Below are 24,399 nucleotides of genomic sequence, written 5' to 3'. Positions count from 1 at the left end.
AAAAAAGTACTCCCTCCATTCCATAGTAATTGAGGTGTTTCTTTTCGGCACGGAGATTAAGAAAATTGTATTAGGTGAGTTAAGTAAAGAGAGAATAAAGTGAAAAATGAAAATGGTAGAGAGATTAAGAGAGAAAAAAATAAGAGAGAGTAAAGTAATTATAGAGAAATGTATTGACTTTTACTAAACACAACTTTGTAGAAGCTAACATATGTCTATTTTAATTGATAAACAGAACTTTGTAGAAGCTAACAAGGATTATAGTATCTAATTGGCGTTGTTAGGAAGATTATACAGTAGTACTTTTGTAAAACTAGCTTATCACACGATGATAAGTATGTCACAGACATAATTACTTTGTTATATTAGTGATATTAATAAGATTATCCAATGAGAGAGCAAAAATTTGCTTCGAGAACTTTCTCTTACTTGTACTGAATCTACAAATCGGTAGTATAATCTTAGGAGATAAAATTTGGCCATGTTTAATAGCCATTTTGTAATCTTTTATAGACCCCGATGTAAAAAAAACTTTTAATTGACATTTAGAGCCTGGAAACCTATTTTTAATAACTGTGTTTACAAAGGTTAATTTCTATTGCTTTATTGAGCGAAGGGGTTTTGCACATGTGTAGTAGGGACGTGTTCCTTTTATTCAACTATTTATAAGATTATTTTCAAGAAAAAGTGATAAATTGAGAATGTATATTTTTCATTTATCTTTTCAAAACATTTACATATACCTTCTTAAATAAAGTGAATTCTAATAAACTAACATATTTATCTTTTTTTTAAAAAGAGGTACACATACCCCTTTAAAATTGAAGAAGTTATAATATCTTCTCAAATACCATTTCCATTGAAAAATAAGTTTTCACAAAAAAGAGGTAAATATAATAGTTATTTCTCTTTACCTTTCTATTTACCTTCCTTCCGTGGAGATGCTCTAAGTTCTCACATTCCAAGATACTAATGATTAGCAAATGGTAAGTTTGGGTGTCGATCCAACGTGGAACGCCGTATCCGTCAAGTATTCCACACTTAAAAGAATTTGGCGATTTAGGGGGAAGGGAACTGAAATACGAAATATAAATAAGACTCAAACTAATATGGGAACTAAAAGTGGAAATAAAACGAAATTAAAGTGATTCAATTAAACTTGAACGCAGATTGGCTAAGTTGACAAACTGAGCAACTTAGATAGTGACAAGAAATTTTTGCACTTAATGAATAATAGAATTTTTCAAAAATAAAAACAAAGCTGAAATTAACACGAATATTATCACCTGAAAAAAAGCTAGAAACTATGAAAGAGACATGTAAAAAGATGGTCTAAAAGCCTATATAATTAGCCTAAGTGTATGGACTTCTAAATGCTAATTGAAATCAGATGTAATGGAAGTTGAGTGCAGATATTACTAAGCTAAATGGCCACCACAAGAGAAAAGAAAATATGTGCTAGTTGTCTCCTAACTGCAATTACCTAATGTGCAAAAATAATGGATAAAAGCCTACAACTAATGGTTCTAAAAGCTGAATTTGGCTCCTAAATCTACATTGAAGGCACGAAAATTAAGTGTAAGAGATTAAATGGTAGCTAAACAATTAGCAATGCATGAGAAACACCAACTCAAACTTATACTTCCAAATGTGCATTGAAAACTCCAAGCTAAAAGCTAAAACTTGAAGATTCATTGAGGAAACACTTAACATTGGTGAAAAAATGCTGAAAAAAAAATACCAACAAGAATCATACAAACATACAAATCGGACCCGTCTAGACAACAGAAATCTCAAAACAATCGGATAGACTTCTAACACCATTAAACACACCTAAATGAACAAGCAATACAATAAGAACAAAAGGTAGGTGAAAACCAGAAAATTGAATGTTAAGAAACAAGATTTTTGGATCTTTTTTAACACCACACATGTAACGCCCGTACTTTTTAAGTACTAATTGTTACAATAGCTATCTTAATCTTTGTTGGAAATGGGAACGACGAAATTAATTAAAGTTTTCCGTGAACTTTAATTAATAAAAAGACATGCGAGAATGTAAAGTATATATATACTTGGGCATCTCAAATAAAATTTGAGTCCAAATGTTTTTATAAAAATGACTTTGGGCCATGACAATCGAAAAAGTCCAACAAATAAATAATTATACAAATTTGGGCTCTACAACTAAATGAGCCCAAACAATTTAATTAAAGTTGTGGGAGATATTTTTAGCCCAATTTCTTCATAGACTTCTCTTTTTTTTTCAAGCCCAATCCCTCCTTCACATGAAATGGAACGCCAACTCCATGAGCTTCCATCTTCCATCTTCCACCATTAATTCTACCACCCAATAGTCACACAAGTTAATACATTAGCCCCTTCAATCCTTTTCTCACATTATACTTCACAACAAGAAAAAAAGGAGAGAGGGAGCCGAGAAGTGGAGAGAGCCGAGAGAGAAGGAAGAGACCTTGCTACCATTCTTTCTCCTCCATCACCAAGTTCAATCCTTTTGAGATATAATCTCTATCAATTCCCCAAAGCATGAATTTTTGTATATATTTCATACATTATTTTCATACACCCACCTCCTACAAGGAATTCAACAATCAACATAAATCGAACACCGCCAATCGAACAATCACGAACTAAACCCCGCTGTAACTAAATTGAAAACATGAAAAGGACATAACTTGAGTGAGACCTTAGCGGTTCGGTTGTAATCGGGGCGGTTCGGGGTTGTTGCGAATGATTGATGGGGCTGCCGGTGACGATTCAGGGCTGCTCGGGTGAAGTGCGGGGCTGATCGGAGTGGTTCGGGCGCCGGCGACAGCAGCTGTGCTGTCCGGCGACAGCAGCGAGCAAAACCGCGACAGCAGCGGCACCTCCTCGGCGACTCCAGCAGCAACCGTCGGCGAGCGGCAGTGACGACCCAGCAGCCGGTGACTCCAGCGAGCGACGCGGCGAGCAGCAGCGATGGAACAGCTCGACGGCACGGTGCAGCGGCTGTTAAAGCCGGCGGCTTCGAAGCGAAAGGGGAGGGGCGACGGGTATTTTAAAACCAGAGAAGAAAGGAGAGAGAGAAGAAGATAGGGTGAAAGAGGGAGAGACATGTATGTTGGGGAGTTAAGAGAATGGGCTTTTGTTTTTTTTGTGGAACATGGGCCTTTGTTTTTTTTTTTAGGTTGGGCCCACTTTTAGTTCATTTGGGGTTTCCTAATTTAAATTGGAGATATAAGGTGAGAAAATAATTATGTTGGGCCGATAATTTAATCGTAAAGAATGATTTAATTTAATCATGGGAAATTTTAATTAATTTCCGGAATATTTCAACGAGGAATTCTATCCTAAGACTGAAATAAATATAGTCCGATGGAATATAGTTGCGATAAATTAATTATGCGCTTAAGTAATTTTCGAAAATTTATTCCGACGTCATGGAAAATACGAGGAGCCAACGGAGGAAAGAACGAGCATAAGCGGCCGACCGGCGTCGCACGCAACGCCTTGGGCGGCCGCCGAATAATCGAAAATGAACGAAACCAGAGAAAACGAAATAAAAGACGTTAATTAGAGTGCATGCATTCTAAATGTCTTCGTTATTGAGATTGATGTGTACTTTATGTATTTTCCGAAAAGGTGGTTCGCACGGCCGCTAAAGTCGGAACGAGAAGTTATTTAAGGATATTCTAAACTTTCGAGGTGGGCTCTTTTACTTAAACTCTTTTATTTGCAATGATATGTATATGGTGAGATAAGGGTGGTTTGAATGTTATGTCATGCCGTATTTTATGTTTTGAATTGCCTATCTGATTGTCTACTAGGATAATGTCCTACTAGACTTTGATGGTTAACGAATTCGGGTCTGACTAGGGAGTGAGTCCCTACTCAGACTAGTGCACTGATGGGGATCGTGAGCCGTCATTTGTGGTCGGCCGGTCCAGTGATCGAGTTTGTGGCCACATTCTCGTTTCACATGATGGTTCAGATATGGTACATGATGGAGGATGATGATGATGATGGGCTGCAGCCATGTTTTACGATGGAAATGATTTTAGTGCGCGTGGATGGGAGACGGAGGATGTTGAGCATTGGACCGAGACCATATTCAATAAATGTTCCGGTTGCTATTGTGTCTTCATACATAGTAGTAGCTAACTCTCAATTGCTTCCGCTACGTAAAGTTTTAAACTCTTATGTTTTCTTTATTCTGTAGGACTATTGTCTACTAAGATAATGTCCTACTAGACTTTGATGGTTAACGAATTCGGGTCTGACTAGGGAGTGAGTCCCTACTCAGACTAGTGCACTGATGGGGATCGCGAGCCGTCCTTTGTGGTCGGCCGGTCCAGTGATCGAGTTTGTGGCCACATTCTCGTTTCACATGATGGTTCAGATATGGTACATGATGGAGGATGATGATGATGATGGGCTGCAGCCATGTTTTACGATGGAAATGATTTTAGTGTTTCTCGGCATTTTTTTTAAAGTAAAACCCGAGTTTCACTCAACGGTGGCTTGACATGACATTAGTGATGAAATGTATTTTGGGCATGAGTTCACTAAGTGCATCAAGTACTCAGCCCCTGCATATGTTTTCCCTATGTGCAGGTTGAGCGTGGATGGGAGACGGAGGATGTTGAGCATTGGAACGAGACCATATTCAATAAATGTTCCGGTTGCTATTGTGTCTTCATACATAGTAGTAGCTAACTCTCAATTGTTTCTGCTACGTAAAGTTTTAAACTCTTATGTTTTCTTTATTCTGTAGGACTATTTTTCCTACGAACTTTGTTGCTTCGTGATTTCAGACTATAATTTGGTAATAAAGTTTCATCTTTTGATCTACATGTCGTACCCCTTGATTGTTTCCCCTTTCTTTCCCGCTTCTTTATTCCCCCATTAGTCGCGACCCACTGTACTTTCTATCCTTAGGAAGTGCGGTCGTGACAGAATGATATTAGAGCCATTTTTCCTTCCGCTCTAGACCGAGAGTCTTTTATTCAATCTAGTGTAGACTCGTTTCGCTAGACAAAAAGAGTATTCATTGAAGGCTCAACATTCCGTCTCGCCGCGCTCAACGAAAGAGAAGGTAAAATGTTTTGAAATGAGAAATGTTTATGCAATTGATGTTGGACGTGATAATGAATGGAGTATGATTTATAATATTATGAGATGTAGACTTCAAAGGCCTTAGATGTAGGCTAAGTCATATACGCCCGGACTATACTTTTTATTAAGGCAATGTATTTATCGATGGAATGAATGAGGCTTAGAAAATAGCGAATTCCAAGTGGTGAAAATTTGGGATAATTGTACTAACGTATATGTTAATCAGAATGCCTCCAAGACGCGCACCAGTTCATAACCAAAACGAGGCCAACAATGAAACCCAGAGTAGTGTGGGACCTGAGGGACAACCACCACCACCACCACCACCGCAACCAGAACGAACATCGAAAAGGAATTTCGAAAAGAATGCCCTCCGGTGTTTGATGGAATGGGAGATCCGGCCAAGGCTGAAACATGGAAACGTGCCATAGAACGTATATTTAAATTCCTAAGGTGCACCGATCAGGAACGTCTATCTTACGCGATCTACCAGCTCACTGAGTCCGCAGAATATTGGTGGGAGACCAAGCAGCGAACGATGTCGCGGGAACAACTGGACGCCCTAACTTGGAAAGACTTCAAGGAGCAATTATATGATAAGTACATTTCGAGGATTTACCGTAAGGCTAAGGAAGCCGAATTCTACAATCTGAAGCAAGGGCGGATGACAGTAACTGAATATGACCGTGCCTTATGCGATATGTCTCGATATGCACCAGAGCAAGTGAATACTGATGAGAAGATGGGGGAGAAATTTTGTGATGGTCTGAGGCATGAAATAAGAATGGCCCTGGCATGCCGTGGAAGGCTTTCGTATGCCGAATCACTGTCTCATGCTTTGGATGTAGATGAAGCAATGGAACGAGAAAGCACAACAACGCCTACTACCCCAACACCACCTACACCACAACAAAATTTCCGCGAGAAGAGAAAGTGAGATGGGAGCCGAGAATGCCTCGACAACAAAAGGTTCCAAGGTACCCCAAACTCTGCACGGGGCAAAGGAAAACAAGCTACTCCCTACCAAGGTGGAGAGTACCGTCAGAGAGCGCCTCCCTGCGCCAAGTGCCAGAAGAATCATTGGGGTGAATGCAGAATTGGGACTAATGTATGCTACAAATGTGGTGGAGATGGACATTTTACCAAAGAGTGCCCGAGCAACAACCATGCTGGTTATGAGTAGGCTACCTGAGAACTCGAGGATAAAAGGAAAGAGAAGTACCCGGATTTGTTTGTTAGAAATGAGCAAATTTCGGGATGAAATTTTTATTAAGGTGGATAGAATGTAACGCCCGTAATTTTTAAGTACTAATTGTTACAATAGCTATCTTAATCTTTGTTGGAAATGAGAACGACGAAATTAATTAAAGTTTTCCGTGAACTTTAATTAATAAAAAGACATGCGAGAATGTAAAGTATATATATACTTGGGCTTCTCAAATAAAATTTGAGTCCAAATGTTTTTATAAAAATGACTTTGGGCCATGACAATCGAAAAAGTCCAACAAATAAATAATTTTACAAATTTGGGCTCTACAACTAAATGGGCCCAAACAATTTAATTAAAGTTGTGGGAGATATTTTTAGCCCAATTTCTTCATAGACTTCTCTTTTTTTTCAAGCCCAATCCTCCTTCACATGAAATGGAATGCCAACTCCATGAGTTTCCATCATCAATACTCTTTATCTTCCATCTTCCACCATTAATTCTACCACCCAAGAGTCACACAAGTTAATACATTAGCCCCTTCAATCCTTTTCTCACATTATACTTCACAACAAGAAAAAAAGGAGAGAGGGAGCCGAGAAGTGGAGAGAGCTGAGAGAGAAGGAAGAGACCTTGCTACCATTCTTGCTCCTCCATCACCAAGTTCAATCCTTTTGAGGTATAATCTCTATCAATTCACCAAAGCATGAATTTTTGTATATATTTCATACATTATTTTCATACACCCACCTCCCACAAGAAATTCAACAATCAACATAAATCGAACACCGCCAATCGAACAATCACGAACTAAACCCACCTGTAACTAAATTGAAAACATGAAAAGGACATAACTTGAGTGAGACCTTAGCGGTTCGGTTGTAATCGGGGCGGTTCGGGGTTGTTGCGAATGGTTGATGGGGCTGCCGGTGACGATTCAGGGCTGCTCGAGTGAAGTGCGGGGCTGATCGGAGTGGTTCGGGCGCCGGCGACAACAGCGAGCAAAACCGCGACAGCAGCGGCACCTCCCCAGCGACTCCAGCAGCAACCGTCGGCGAGCGGCAGTGAAGACGCAGCAGCCGGCGACTCCAGCGAGCGACGCGGACAGCAGCAGCGATGGAACAGCTCGACGGCACGGTGCAGCGGATGTTTAAGCCGGCGGCTTCGATGCGAAAGTGGAGGGGCGATGGGTATTTTAAAACCAGTGAAGAATGGAGAAAGAGAAGAAGATAGGGAGAAAGATGGAGAGACGTGTATGTTGGGGAGTTAAGAGAATAGGCTTTTGTTTTTTTTGTGGAACTTGGGCCTTTGTTTTTTTAGGTTAGGCCCTCTTTTAGTTCATTTGGGGTTTTCTAATTTAAATTGGAGATATAAGGTGAGGAAATAATTATGTTGGGCCGATAATTTAATCATAAAGAATGATTTAATTTAATCATGGGAAATTTTAATTTATTTCCGGAATATTTCAACGAGGAATTCTATCTTAAGACAGAAATAAATATAGTCTGAGGGAATATAGTTGCGATAAATTAATTATGCGCTTAAGTAATTTTTAAAAATTTATTCCGACGTCATGGAAAATACGAGGAGCCAACGGAGGAAAGAACGACCGTAAGCGGCCGACCGGCGTCGCACGCGACGCCTTGGGCGGCCGCCGAATAATCAAAAATGCACGAAACCTGAGAAAATGAAATAAAAGACGTTAATTAGAGTGCATGCATTCTAAATGTCTTCGTTATTGAGATTGATGTGTACTTTATGTATTTTCCGAAAAGGTGGTTCGCACGGCCGCTAAAGTCGGAACGAGAAGTTATTTAAGGATATTCTAAGCTTTCGAGGTGGGCTCTTTTACTTAAACTCTTTTATTTGCAATGATATGTATATGGTGAGATAAGGGTGGTTTGAATGTTATGTCATGCCGTATTTTATGTTTTGAATTGCCTATCCGATTGTCTACTAGGATAATGTCCTACTAGACTTTGATGGTTAACGAATTCGGGTCTGACTAGGGAGTGAATCCCTACTCAGACTAGTGCACTGATGGGGATCGTGAGCCGTCATTTGTGGTCGGCCGGTCCAGTGATCGAGTTTGTGGCCACATTCTCGTTTCACATGATGGTTCAGATATGGTACATGATGGAGGATGATGATGATGATGGGCTGCAGCCATGTTTTACGATGGAAATGATTTTAGTGTTTCTCGGCATTTTTTTAAAGTAAAACCCGAGTTTCACTCAACGGTGGTTTGACATAACTTTAGTGATGAAATGTATTTTGGGCATGAGTTCTCTTAGTGCATCAAGTACTCAGCCCCTGCATATGTTTTCCCTATGTGTAGGTTGAGCGTGGACGGGAGACGGAGAATGTTGAGCATTGGACCGAGACCATATTCAATAAATGTTCCGGTTGCTATTGTGTCTTCATACATAGTAGTAGCTAACTCTCAATTGCTTCCGCTACGTAAAGTTTTAAACTCTTATGTTTTCTTTATTGTGTTGGACTATTTTTCCTACGAACTTTGTTGCTTCGTGATTTCAGACTATAATTTGGTAATAAAGTTTCATCTTTTGATCTACATGTCGTACCCCTTGATTGTTTCCCCTTTCTTCCCCGCTTCTTCATTCCCCCATTAGTCGCGACCCACCATACTTTCTATCCTTAGGAAGTGCGGTCGTGACAACACAACACAAGAAATAATTGTTAACACAGTTAGATAAGTAAACACACCAAACATTCTTAATAATCAGCACCTGAAAACATTAACTAGAAAATTAAGATTTTGGGAAATGAGTACTAAATAAGTAAACACACCAAATGAGTACTAGAGCATTCAAAACATTAAAACACTACTCAACTACAACTTCACCAGTCACAAACACACTTTACTAAGGAAAGCAAAGATCAATAATCCATGCCTAACAGTGGGAATTAAGAAGTGGGGTAGAAACAGAGAAGAATAAATTGTCGAGCATGCACTAATAGAATACTAGAAAGTAAATAAAAAATAGGATACACTCAATTATGAAGATTTGATTTAAAGGTTTTAACAATACGACTTATCAAACATCAGAGTCTTAAGAAAACTGCAAGGTTCAACTTATTTTAAAAACACAATGAAAGCAAATGAAATACGGTTGCATGTATGAATACATGAATTGCCGAGAGTATGCCACTTGGAATAGCACACTCCCCCTATCACGACTCAACCTTCACATTCAAAAATACATGCAGGGTTGAGTAAATGGGTACTTAGTGAACGCATTACAAAAAAATATAATTATACATTTGTAATGTATTATCAAGCCAACGTCCCAGTAAAACTCGAGATTTTCTTAAAAGGCCAAACTTTCCACGGTCTGGCCATCCCTTACCATGACACACAGTCCTCGTGTACACTAGTCCGAGTTAGGACTCTCCCCTAGCAAGGACTTGAATTCAATTTATAAATTTTGGCAGAGCACATTAGGTATAACCAAAACAGATAGAAATAATTACATAAAACAAAATCATTTACGACAAGACAACATCATTTGCGTCAAAATATTTCATATTTTTATCCATAGTAGGATAGAAAAGTTTACCTTAACCTTACAACTTTGGTAAACTACCTCTGCTTGGGAAGTTACTTCCTTGCTATTGTCTTTATTTGAGAAAAATAAATAAGCAACTTAGCTTCGAGATATAAATTAAAAACGGAGGATGTGCACCTATCCTATAGGGATTCATATCCTATTTCGCTTATATATTTAACCGCAAATCTCACATTAAAACATAGAAACTAATTAATCAAGAGATTAATAATTTTAAAAAAATCCCTAGGATTTAGTCAAACAAGCTCACATGCCTAAAGTTAAATTAATTCAAGGAAAACTTAATTCCAAACAATTAATTTAATTTATTCACAACTGTTAACTATGCTTTAACCAAAGATCAATTAAATAAAAACTAAGAAAAGTAAATAAGGCGAACAATAAATATAGGCCTCACTTAAATTTTCAGCCCATGACATCTGAAATGAAGAGCCCAAAGGTAAAATCATTTTAAATATTGAGGCCCATCTCAATTCCACTCCATCAGTTTGAGTGAATGTTTGAATGTATATTGACAGTCCAACATGGTACATTTAGAGTCACAAGTGATTTACTGATAATTGCACTAAAACAAACATTATGATATACGCCTAGCAATCACATACATATGTGCTCATTCTTTTATTACAAAACAAGTTTACTGTAATCAGCTCGGTGCGCGATTTAGCAGACTATTCGAAGACGGAGAGCTTTGATCACTCTGCCATGACTCCGCTGCAGAAATAGGAGAACAGTCGGTGACCGTATCCATCGAATTCGTGCTGCTAAAAAAGGCGACGACGTCGTACTCGTGCTTCTTAACCACCACATTCAATCCCCATTTACTCATCCTTATCTGTTCCAACTCAATCGCCACTTCCATCATGGTAGGCCTCATGTCCCTATGGAAGGCCAGGCATCTGAACGCCAGCTCAGCCACCTTATGCACTGACAAATCAAGGCTCGGTCGAAGAAACGGGTCGATGATCTCATCCAAACACCCTTTTCCTATCCGATCCACAGCCAGAGCAGCCAGATTTACCTCATTCTGAGGCCGGGCGAAGTCCACGACCCTCAGCGCGGTGATGATCTCGACCAGCACAACGCCAAAGCTGTACACGTCGCTCTTGTCTGAGAGATGGAAATGCTGATGGTACTGCGGATCAAGGTACCCTGGGGTACCTTGAGGCGCAGTGGAGATATGGGAGGACTCAACCATCCCTAGCCGGGAGAGGCCGAAATCCGCCACCTTGGACCGGTACTCCCCGTCCAAGAGGATGTTGCTTGACTTGATGTCCCTGTGGTATATGGGAGGATTCATTTCGTTGTGAAGATAAGATATGGCCTGGGCCGTTTCCGCGGCAATGGTGAGGCGGACGGGCCAGGGCATGACGGGGTCCTTCTCTCGGTGCAGGTGCTGAGAGAGGGTCCCGTTGGGCATGAAGTCGTACACGAGGATCTGCTCCTCGTTGTCGATGGAGCAGCCGAGGAGGCGGACGAGGTTGGGGTGGCTGACGGAGGAGAGGAGTTTGATCTCGTTGATGACTTGGCCGACGCTGTCTCTGTGGCGGATTCGCTTGATGGCGACTGTGGTGTCGTTGTTCAGTTTACCGCGGTAGACCGTGCCATAGGCGCCGTTGCCGAGCCTTCTCTTCTCGGAGAAGGAGTCGGCGGCCTTCTCCATTTCCTTGTAGGAATAGATGGGGATTGTTATTCCACTTGTTTCCAATAGATTTTTGCTTTTCTTGCTTCGGCTTCTTAGTTTTGATCTTTTACTAATGAAACAGAACAAGAGACCTAAAGTCACCATTAATGAAGCACCTGCTCCGACACCTAAGAAGCACAAGGTTATGTGTTACTACTTCAGTTTTGAAATTGCAAGAGAGAGCGGTAATTAAGTCAATTCATACCTCCAACTAGAACGCCAACTCTGGTTGTTCCTCCACATTTCCCAGACAAATAGTTCGAAGGATTACATGCTTGTGATTCTGTCATACCACATATATTTAGTTTCATTATATAGAAATTCTTAACAAATTCATAATTAGTTTCAAATAAATATATGAATAAACACCTAGTTTCAATTGAAGTAATGTTTACTAGAATAGCAAGTTTACAATACTACTCCCTCTGTCCCGCGTTAATTGGCTTCAATTTCCTTTTCCGCTCCTCTCTCATATATTGGCACTCTTACTTTGTACTACTTTTGATAATGAACTTCATAATTCCACTAATTCATTCCGCTCACATTCCAGTATTCCACTATTTTTTTCCACACACTTTCCATTATATTTCTTAAAACTCGTGTCAAGTCAAACGAGGCCATTTAATAGGGAACGTGAGGAAATATTGATTAATATAGAAAAGATAAACGATAGTCCGGTATACTATTTTAACCCTTAATTTCCAAGAACTAAAAAAGAATTTCTCAATCAAACTTATTAAAATGCCCTGAAACTAAACTTAATCCGTAATCACCAACTTATAAACTCATAAATTTAGTCTTAATTAATTTTACAATTAAGGACATAAACCAGTACATTGACTAATTTCTACTTACTTCATTTTCTATCTATTACAAGTGATGCATATTCATTTTCTGATTATCTCATGTTACACTTTTAGTAAGAAACAACACATTTTGTAATCTTTTCCAGCTTACTCTCTATTTACTTGTTTATTTTATTTTATTTTATTTTATCTCCATTTAATTTAATAAATATTATTTTCTTAGAACACATATTTAAAAGAATTCAGTCACTTGTGTTTCTGATCTTTACATGAAAATGTTTACATACATGAACTTATGTACTCTATCTTATTACCAGTATTTAGTGTGAATAAATTGCATAACCAATTATTACAAAGATAAAAATGATAAGGATTATTATTATTCACAACTCAAAACTCATTAGCCGTAAATTGACCATATTTCATCTACAACTCAAAACCACAAAGCTTCTTAGTTCTTACCCGTAAACTCCTTATCCATTGACGCTGAATTAAATTAATCATCAAATAAATCCATCTCCCCTAGCATAATAACATCACAATTCAACTGCCCCATTTTAATGCCTTTTTCTCTGGAAACTTTTTACTATGATTGTAGCAAATAACAGTAGTATTCATTTAATTATGTTTGCATCAAATCAAATATGATGAAAATTACGAAATTTCTACAATAGCATGATGGGAGAAAATTTGTCATATTAGATAGTGGATCAGATTTACACAACCACCAAATCAAAATATCAAATTTTATAATGCGCGTAGACTTCCAATACCATTATATATGTCCACCAGTCAATATTCCACGACACATCATGATTATGTCTCGGTGAGAATTCTTATTATATTAAACAATGAGAAATTTAATGGAAAAATGATTTTAACTTTTGGAACTTAACATTTCCGTTTAACCTTAAATATGCTATTCTCAATCTTTATCTAACACACGAAAATAAGCAAATTATAAATGTTTCTCGAATTAAATTGTTAACATCTTCTGATTATGAGTGGCTACCTAATATCATGTCACGTGTCATAAAAGCAAAAAGCAATTGATTGGTCAAGTCAAATATAAAGAAAAGAAAAGGCAAAAGAAAGCATAATTAACGGAACAAAAAAAAGAAAAAGAAAAATGACACGTCAGATTTTACCTTTCCGGCATCCAACTCCGTCGAGAAACCCATCACCGTCGAACCCCTCAAAGCACTCGCACCGATACGCCGTCGTTTCATCACCGCCCAGCGGCGGCGAGACACGAACGCACCTCGCATTCCTGGAGCAGCGGCAGCCCCCGCGGAGCCACCACCCGACTCTGACGACCTGAACATCCAGCGAAACCGACAAGCTATTCGAGTAAGCCTCCATCGAAATCGCCGAGAACAGCGATCTGCATCCGCTCCTCGCGAGGTTACCGTAGTCGATAAACGACGTCGTATTGCCAGGCTCCGAGTAGCAGCTGACGGTGGCGTTCCCGGCGTCGCAGTCGAGCCGCTCGAAGTGAGTCTGCACCATCGTCGTCGGGATCAGGCAGCCGCTGCTCTGATTCCGGCAGTCGTGGAGGAGGACGGCGTTGTGGGAGGTCGGGGCGAGGTTCGCCGTGAAGAGGCGGCGGAGCGCTTCCACGGGGCGGCCGCAGACGGCCGGGAGGTTGACTAGGATGGTTTCGGCGTTGACCGATTGGACGGGGAAGTCGGCAGCGAGGATCGTGCCGTTGCCGGAGCAGTTGAGCTGGATTTGACAGGCGGAGGAGAAGCCGAAGGGGAACGGGAGTTTCCGGCGGCCGCATGTGTGGTTGCACAACGCGGCCGATGAGTGTGCGATCGTGAGGATTGTGTGAATTACAATAAAGATGATACAATTGTGGAATTTTAATTTCATTTTTGAGGAATCAAGAAAGTGTGTACATGTATGTATGTGGACTCAATTGCAATGTGTTTAGGTAAGTGGAAATTTTAATTTGAAGAAGAATCAATGGAGAAATTTGGACATGTTGATCTACATCGCATCTGGATCGATGTTGATCAGGTGGCGATATTAAGGATAAATATATGATGATAAATAATAAATCCTCTGTCTAGTAGTGAAGACATTCCTTTTGGGCACATAAATTAAGAAAAAATTATGTTAAGTGTGAGTTAAATAAAGAAAAAATAAATTAGAAAAGAAAAAAAAATTGATAGATAAATAGAGAATAAAGTAAAAGAAAGTAAAGTAAGTGAGAAGAAATGTATTGACTTTTACTAAAAAGCGAAATGACTCCACTACTTTGAAACATACCAAAATGACAAAATGACTCTACTAGTATGGAACGGAGGGAGTACTCCCCTCCGTCCGTGTTAAGTAATTTTAGATGTCCTAAATTGAATGAATCGTTTCCTTTTTTTTCATTCTCTCTCTTACATTTTTCTCTCTACTTTTTAATCTATCTTATTTTATTCTGTCTATTTAACTAACATCTCTATTTAAACTAACAAAATTCTATATTTTTAAAACTCGTGCTAAAAGGAAATGTGTCGATTAATGAGGGACCGAGGGAGTATTACTCCATATATGTCAATCAATGAAACTTTTCTTCCTTCTGCACTCCATTGTCGTATGTTCAAACTTTACTTTGACATTTAACAATAGTTTCCGAAACAAGCTTTAATTTCAAAGGCGATAGCAATTATTTAATTCATTAAGCTAAAACACACACTAACAACATAATTAAGTTAATAATTAATATGTTGAATCGACACTATTTTAGCTAAGATTAAGAGTTTACTTGCATGATATTAACGAGACTTTAGAGAGTATTGAGTAGCGTTAATCTCCTTAGTTTTACCCCGTAGCTGTCGAGTGGATACCCTAGGAGAGCCATTTGATCTCTTGATTGAATGAATATAAATTTGACACATGGTAACAAAATTGTGACTCTTAGTAATTAAATTTAATTAAAATGAGTATTTATGTAATGGATGAGATTTTCGATATTTATCTATTTCCTATTATTTCGCCCTTCATTATTTTCAGTTATGCCTATTTTTTAGGAAGAGTTGATATAATAGTCTGGTTTTAAAATATAAACAAATACTCCCTCTATCCCACTCTAACTGACACATTTTCCTTTTAAAGATGTTTCGCTCTAAATAACTTATTTCTAAATATAGAAACGTCACTCTCGCTACTTTTTATCTCTACTTTACTCACAAAACAACACTACCTAAAATCTCGTGTCGAATTAGAAATGTTCCACTTAAATTGGGATTGAGGGAGTATAAAATTTTAAGAGGAAAGATTGATGTTGCATTCTATTCCCTCCATCTTAGCTACTAGGATGATACATTTCCAGTTTTGTAAACAATAATGTAACTTTCTCTCTTGAGACCAACCATTTTTTTCTTTCCCCAGTTAAAATAGTTCGTTCACTTCCTCTACCATATTTCATTTCCTTTGTCGAAAAGATTTTAAAGTCTTCTCCCCCTATTCCCGATCTGCATTCCATCGCTAATAAGTGATCCCTCGGCTTATCCCAAAGGTTATATCTTTGTTCCCTATTGTGCTTGTCCTATACCCTCTCATCCCAGTAAATATGAAACATTAGCTTTTCAATACAAGATTTTGTGTAACATTATTTTGTGAGTTGATGCTGAGAGAGGAAAAGAAGAGATGATATTGTTTTCATTTAAGGAAAATGTTATATTTTTAACGTAAAAATTCAAAAAGGAAAACGTTTCAGTTTAATGGGACAGAGGGAGTATAACATAAACAAATATTAGGAAAAAAAGATACTACTCCCTCTATCATCATTAAATGTCTCATTTTGCCATTTTCGCCGGTCCACCAATACAAGTCCCATTTACCTTTTACTATTATTTGGTAATGGACCTCACATTCCACTAACTTTATACTACTCACATTTTATTATAAAACTAATAAATAAATATAGGACCCACCTTCTACTAACCTTACTCACCCACTTTCTATTACATTTTATAAAACTCGTGCCCTGTCAAATGTGACCTTATAAAGGTGGACATAGGGAGTAGCAGTTATCTTTACATGAAGAACCTGCTATGGGTCATCCAAAACCTCAATCTTTCATCTCTATAAGCAAAAGTCCAAGTCTTCCCTCAGACGTTGAGCATGCAAACTGAAGACCTATCCGTCTACTATAAGTGACCGCCTAGGAATACGTTAGAGGCTCAATCATTGTAACAAGTAAAATCTTAGGCCACCCGCAACGCGTTATGCGGGTGGCTTGAGTCCCGTCCCTCCGTGACGAGACGGGCGCGGGACGCGTTGCAGCTTCCCGTTTCGTCACCATCCCGCCGAGACCCCCGTCATGCCGAGACAGCGCGCGAGCTGTATCGCCACGCGCTTGCGCGACGTGGCGCGCTCCGGGGAGATGCGTAACGCCCACTCGCCGGCCCGCGAGTGGGTTTCGTCACGCTGACGTAATTAATCATTTTTTTAAAAAATTAGAATTTAATAAAAAAAAATAAAATTCGAAAACAGTAATATTACCGTTTTCCCTTTTTTTATTTTTTATTTTTTACTCTATAAATACTCCTATTTCATCCTCATTTCACACACAAACATACATCTAATCCTCTCAAATCATCTCTCTTTCCACTCCAATTTTCATTTCAAATCATCTCTTTTATTCTTCTCTCAAAGTTAATCGATCTAATGGATCCATTTGAGCAAATGCGTCGAATAATGGAAGAATCACTTGAAGAAGATCGACGCAGGGAGGCGGAGGAAGCCGCGCCGCCCCAAAGACGCTCCCGGACTTACATCCATCGTAACCGGGAGGAAGCCGCCGCAAGGTTAGTACGCAACAACTTCTGTGATAACCCGGTATGGGGAGATACCTACTTCCGTCGCCGTTTCCGCATGCGGCAACCACTATTTCTCCACATCGCAAATACATTGGCGGCCCGGGAAGAGTTCTTCCAAGAAAGGTTTGACGCCGTCGACCGTCCCAGCCACACGACGCTGCAGAAATGTACTGCAGCAATCCGTCAGCTTGCGACTGGACAAACGACGGATGTGTTCGACGAATACCTCCACATTGGAGAAAGCACTAGGAGAATGTGCTTGATCTAATTCTGTAAAGGCGTCCGGGCAGCCTTCACCGACGAATTTCTCCGGAACCCAAGCACGACAGATTGCCAGTTTCTGCTCCGCCTTCACGAAGAAGTGCACGGATTCCCCTGGATGCTTGGCAGCGTCGATTGGCTGGGACAGTCGATTGGCTGGAAGAATTGCCCGGTGGCGCGGAGGAGGTCGTACACGAGCGCCCACAAAGGCACCCACCCCACTGTTATTCTCGAGGCCGTTGCCGACTACCGGCTATGGATCTGGCATGCGTACTTCGGGGTCCCCGGCTCGAACAACGACATAAACGTGCTCCACCAATCTGACCTCTTCGCCGAAGTTTTGGATGGTAAAGCGCCGACCATCAACTTCACCGCTAACAACCGGCACTATAAAATGGGGTACTATCTTGCCGACGGCATCTACCCGAAGTGGCCAACCTTCGTGAAGTCTGTTAGAATATGGAAATAGAATAACTGTAATTAGGGAACAAATCATGGGATTAGTATGTAATTGATATGTGTAATTGATAGGACCATAATTAGGGGATCTCCTTCCATATGTAAATTAGGGCAACTCTCTATATTAAGAGAGTTGCTCCAGTCGATCAATAACACACAAAAATTCAGCCCAACCATGGCTATTGCTTCTTCCCTCTCGGTTAACCAATTCAATATGGTACCAGAGCAGGTTGAGCAATAGGGACTCAGAATATAACATCATCATCGTCCAAATACCAATCTCGAACCCCGACCAAGAGGCAATAACCTGCAATCATCAGAAAAAATGATGTCAGAATCAGAAAACGAGAATAAAAGTTCGATGGTGAACTTCTCAGACGACATCACAATGAACTTTGCAGAATTTCTCCGACACCTCCAGACCGCGCCAATCACCCCACGACCGACGACGGTAAACGCAGACAACCTCGGTGAGGTAGTCGTCTCAACCAAGTTATCGGGAGACAACTACCCACTGTGGGCGAACCTCATCAAACATGCAATTGGGGGAAAAGGGTTTAACCTCTCACATCTCGAAGGATTCTGAACCACCGGCAGAAACAGATCCCGGCCACGAGACATGGCAAAAATTGGATCACTGCGTGTTCGAGTGGATCATCAACAACATGGAGCCCGAACTCGTGAATGAGGTATCGCAATACCCAATTGCTCGAGAACTCTGGGAGGGGCTAGCCGTGACATACGGCAGTGGAGGAGACTCACTCCAAGTCTACGACCTACACCGGAAAGCAAGCAACATCAAACAGGGCAAAATGACCCTCGAACAACTGTGGAACCGACTCCAAAGCCTTTTGTCACGACCGCACTTTAGGGTTAATAAAAGTGGACGATCGTGATTAAAAGGACTTAATGAACAAACATAGAAGACTAGGGTTTCAATAAAAGTTTGACCAAGAACTTAAGTTTAATAAATGAAACAACCAAGGGTATTCATGTTTAATAAATAAAAAGACTAAAGGTTTGACATTATTCAAAAGATAATAAGTTTTCAAACATCCCAACAAACAGTTTCATAGTTAAATAAAAATATAAGGAAAATATCACAGCGGAAGCATCCTAGAGAAGAGTGAAGTCATCTGTGAAGACACAACGACACTCGGAGTTTCGGAACAGCAGTAGTATTTTATTAATTCTGCTCAACACCACCAACCGCTCGTCGCCGCTCAACCTGCACATAGAGAAAACACATGCAGGGTTGAGTACTTATGAAAATACTCAGTGGCTCATGCCGAAAATATTTTCAAATAAGAGTATATGTTATCATGCCATACGTAAGTAACCATCGGGGTTTTACTTTAGAAAGGCCCGAGGCACCCAAAATATTTTCCATTGATCAAAATAGCGACTGCGCAGTCATTTTCCCATAGACGTCAGCCATATCTGCCAATACATGATAAGGAATGCGGCCGCAAACCAGGTCACTAGACCGGCCAGCCCGTACGCTAGCACACGGTCTACCATAGGTGTACACTAATCCAAGTAGGGTCTGCGGCCCTACGAGGACCCGAATTCGATTTATATAATAGTGGCAAAAAGCCACCTCAGATAGGCACGTGAAAACAAATCAAGGCATGATAATCATAGTTATTTCCATCGATAAAACATTAGGACATAGTCCTTATTTAAAAGAGAGCCCACCTCGACCGTTTAGAATCTCAAGTACTACTTTTCCTTTGTTATCACACTTCGCGCGCGCGTTATCACCTTTAGATGATGTGTATTACCAATTAGTCACAAACATTGACTTAATATTATGCATGTCCCCGGCGGTTCCCTTCTCCCCATCAACATATGGAAATCACATCATAGCATACATCTTTGAATAATACACCACTTCATCATAGAGTGGCTTTTTAACCCATATATAAATCATGTATATCACTTATAACATAACAATGTAGTCATCTTGTAGAGATAAAAATCTGGCAGAACTGCGCAACCATTTTGTAAAAATCATTAAAATTCACCCAACTTCCGTTGGGGCTAAAACTTTACCACAATGCAGTAGACTCATCAAATAACTTCCAGTTTAAATTTCATATCAAAATACCCCTTTTTGGTCGGTCAATTCGAAAACGTAATCTACTGGTCGAGAAAAATATTTTCTGGCAGAATTGCGCAGTCAACTTCAAAATTTCACCACAAATTCATCTTTTATCTAAAAGGGTTGAAATTTACACACAACACAGAAGATATCATGAAGTTTACTCAGAAAAAAGAATCGAATAAAAAGGAGTTCATTTGGTTGGTCAAAATAGTGTTGGAATCTACTGTCTGAATCCACAGTTTTCAATGCTTAAAAATTCGAATTAGGGTTTCATCCCCATTCATTCAAACACAACCTTTTCATGGTTTTAACACACAAACATGCTTAAAAGAGTCCTCACACTCATGTTTTTATATAATCATACATCGTTCACCAATGATTCATTAAATCTTCATACAATTTCATTCAAAACGCATACACACATACAAACACAAATTCTCACCGATTAAACCCTTAGATTTGAATCTCCTACACTCACTATATGCATGAGGGAGTCAAAGAAAGTTTCGATGGAGAGGAATGAAGAATAGAGATTTGATTGTACCTTACTTTAACGAAACAATCGGTAGAAACAAATATAACTCTTGATTCTTCAACAAACTCTTGGCAAATCGAAAGGATCTTGAATAGAGTAGAAGAACAAGTGTGGGAGGAGTGGAGAAGAGAGAATGGGCGTGAGGGAGAGAGTGGAGTAGGCGTGTGATTAGTAGGGCTAGGGTTAGGGGGTTTTGGGTTATCCCTATTTATAGAGTTGGAAAAAACAATATTTCCGAATTAATTCAAGATTTGGGGGAATAATTGAAATAAAGATTTGAGAGATTAGAGGAGATTTGATGGGAGGAAATGGCGTGAATATTGAGGGAGAAATAAGGAGGATTTTCGAAAATCATGGCTATTTAATTAGCCATGATTTAATTTGGTATTTCCACGGAGCAGAGTAAATTAATACGGAGCAGAAAATTAATGAAAATCCTCCCAAATAATATGGTAGTAGGCGTGTGGAATATTCCTCCCACAAGGAATAATTTCCAAATATTTAATAAAATAAAGTAGGGAAAGATTTGCTAGGACATTCCAATTAAAACATGGAAAGAAATAATTAAGGGATCAAAATAAATAATGAATAATCCCCTCCTCCCAAAAATTAGGAGATTTCGAAATCTCCCTTAGGAAAAATAATAGGGGTCGATTTTTATCATGAAGAAATAAGATGATTAGGCTTTGGATTTAATTTGGATAATTATCCCAAAACAAATAATTTAATCCAAGAAAAAGAATTTCCTCTCCAATAATTAATAGTGGTCGAAATTTTCTCCATAAAATGGCAAGGTAATTATTTATGATCCTAATTAAATCTCATACCCCTTAAAATATAATTCACCGCAATATATATTTCATTCCACATCAATTAATTTAAGCCACGTCATAAAACCAACGAAATTGACTCGGTCAAATCAAAATTAGGTCACCAAAGCAAACACATAACAATTCGTCATTTAATTCGTGACAATAAAAGAAAATGACTGCGCAGAAATTTAGTGGTTGTTTTGAAACTCCGAGTGTCGCAGATATGGCTGACGTCTATGGGAAAATGACTGCGCAGTTGCTATTTGATCAATGGAAAATATTTTGGGTGCCTCGGGGCCTTTTTAAAGTAAAACCCCGATGGTTACTTACGTATGGCATGATAACATATACTCTTATTTGAAAATGTTTTCGGCATGAGCCACTGAGTATTTTCATAAGTACTCAGCCCTGCATGTGTTTTCTCTATGTGCAGGTTGAGCGGCGACGAGCGGCTGGTGGTGTTGAGCAGAATTAATAAAATACTATTGCTGTTCCGAAATTTAACTATGAAACTGTTTGTTGGGATGTTTGAAAACTTATTATCTTTTGAATAATGTCAAACCTTTAGTCTTTTTATTTATTAAACATGAATACCCTTGGTCGTTTCATTTATTAAACTTATATTCTTGGTCAAACTTTTATTGAAACCCTAGTCTTCTATGTCTGTTCATTAAGTCCTTTTAATCACGATCGCCCGCTTTTATTAACCCTAAAGTGCGGTCGTGACACCTTTGGATGTCAATTGATAGAAAGAAGCCAAATCAGATGAAGGACCCGGAGGATATCATGGCCTACAATCGGGAGAGACAAGAGACCACGCTCTTCCAATTCCTAATGGCCCTCAACGACGAACACGAAGTAACCCGAAGAGAAATTCTCAAGCGGGAGCCCTTGCCCTCGGTTCGGGACGCCTACGCGACCGTCCGTCGTGAAGCAAAAAACGACAGAGTACTCAAACCCCAGGTTGCTGAAGGAAGAGAACCTTAAACCAGCGGCGGAATCGGGACGGGACTTGTGTCACGTAGTGGGGGACGGTCGGGGCAGACCCATAGTCGATGAGAAGAGCGACGGACAAAAGATGATAGGAACAGACTGATCTGCAGCCATTGCGGGGGGAGAAAGCACACAAAAGACCAGTGCTTTATCCTCGTAGGGTACCCGGAGTGATGGGACGAGATGAAGCGGAAGAGAGCTTCACGAAATGGCAACTGCCGAGGAGGAACAGGGACTGCCATACCAACCGGAGGAGACCGGGCTTCCAGCGCCGCTTGCGCGGCGGGTAGCACCAGCACCCTCACCGGCAGGATCGTCGAAATCGAGGGAGGAGGAGAGCTAGTGGCGCAGACAGGGGAGGAAGTGGCAACGGCTAGGGTTTGCCGAGGTAAAGGGGGGTGCATTTTGCACATGAACCCCTCAACAGCAGGTTCTTCATTTAATACACCCACATTTTTGCCATTATCACATAATACACCCCATGTATCCATAAAATTGTGCCATACACCCCATATCCTTTCTGCTAGGTCCCTGGATAGTCCGAAATTAGATAATAAGCCACATTACTCACATATTGTTGGAAAAAGGCCCATTTATAGTCCGTTTTCTAAAATTAACCCAAAAATTCAGTGCAAAAATAGTTTTTCAGTGCAAAAATAGTTTTTCCGTTGGGGATAAAACTTTACCACAATGCAGTAGACTCATCAAATAACTTCCAGTTTAAATTTCATATCAAAATACCCCTTTTTGGTCGGTCAATTCGAAAACGTAACCTACTGGTCGAGAAAAATATTTTCAGGCAGAATTGCGCAGTCAACTTCAAAAATTCACCACAAATTCATCTTTTATCTAAAAGGGTTGAAATTTACACACAACACAGAAGACATCATGAAGTTTACTCAGAAAAAAGAATCGAATATAAAAAGGAGTTCATTTGGTCGGTCAAAATCGTGTCGGAATCTACTGTCCGAATCCACAGTTTTCAATGCTTAAAAATTCGAATTAGGGTTTCATCCCCATTCATTCAAACACAACCTTTTCATGGTTTTAACACACATACATGCTTAAAAGAGTCCTCACACTCATGTTTTTATATAATCATACATCGTTCACCAATGATTCATTAAATCTTCATACAATTTCATTCAAAACGAATACACACATAAAAACACAAATTCTCACCGATTAAACCCTTAGATTTGAATCTCCTACACTCACTTTATGCATGAGGGAGTCAAAGAAAGTTTCGATGGAGAGGAATGAAGAATAGAGATTTGATTGTACCTTTCTTGAACGAAACAATCGGTAGAAACAAATATAACTCTTGATTCTTCAACAAACTCTTGGCAAATCGAAAGGATCTTGAGTAGAGTAGAAGAACAATTGTGAGAGGAGTGGAGAAGAGAGAATGGGCGTGAGGGAGAGAGTGGAGTAGGCGTGTGATTAGTAGGGCTAGGGTTAGGGGGTTTTGGGTTATCCCTATTTATAGAGTTGGAAAAAACAATATTTCCGAATTAATTCAAGATTTGGGGGAATAATTGAAATAAAGATTTGAGAGATTGGAGGAGATTTGATGGGAGGAAATGGCGTGAATATTGAGGGAGAAATAAGGAGGATTTTCAAAAATCATGGCTATTTAATTAGCCATGATTTAATTTGGTATTTCCACGGAGCAGAGTAAATTAATACGGAGCAGAAAATTAATGAAAATCCTCCCAAATAATATGGTAGTAGGCGTGTGGAATATTCCTCCCACAAGGAATAATTTCCAAATATTTAATAAAATAAAGTAGGGAAAGATTTGCTAGGACATTCCAATTAAAACATGGAAAGAAATAATTAAGGGATCAAAATAAATAATGAATAATCCCCTCCTCCCAAAAATTAGTAGATTTCGACATCTCCCTTAGGAAAAATAATAGGGGTCGATTTTTATCATGAAGAAATAAGATGATTAGGCTTTGGATTTAATTTGGATAATTATCCCAAAATAAATAATTTAATCCAAGA

General features: G+C 39.4%; 1 protein-coding gene and 1 long non-coding RNA gene across 2 annotated transcripts; both read right to left on the bottom strand.

Annotated features, from left to right (window-relative positions):
- Window positions 1-2,089: 2,089 nt before the first annotated feature.
- LOC121761939 lies at window positions 2,090-3,083 on the bottom strand. The gene is made up of 2 exons (XR_006042132.1): window positions 2,474-3,083; window positions 2,090-2,343 (listed from the first exon to the last, which is right to left on the bottom strand). It is a non-coding gene; the product is annotated as an uncharacterized LOC121761939 (long non-coding RNA).
- A 7,249-nt stretch (window positions 3,084-10,332) lies between these two features.
- Window positions 10,333-14,451, bottom strand: LOC121761918 (wall-associated receptor kinase-like 14). Its single transcript, XM_042157633.1, has 3 exons — window positions 13,551-14,451; window positions 11,802-11,879; window positions 10,333-11,724 (listed from the first exon to the last, which is right to left on the bottom strand). The coding sequence occupies exons 1-3, from the start codon at window positions 14,275-14,277 to the stop codon at window positions 10,559-10,561; spliced, it is 1,971 nt and encodes a 656-aa protein (XP_042013567.1). The 5' UTR covers window positions 14,278-14,451; the 3' UTR covers window positions 10,333-10,558.
- Between the last annotated feature and the right edge of the window lie 9,948 nt (window positions 14,452-24,399).

This window comes from Salvia splendens, chromosome 13 (genome assembly GCF_004379255.2).
Source record: "Salvia splendens isolate huo1 chromosome 13, SspV2, whole genome shotgun sequence".
Classification (NCBI taxonomy): Eukaryota; Viridiplantae; Streptophyta; class Magnoliopsida; order Lamiales; family Lamiaceae; genus Salvia; species Salvia splendens.
The sequence above is the reverse complement of the archived record's forward strand: the minus strand, read 5'-3'. Positions and strand labels throughout refer to the sequence as shown.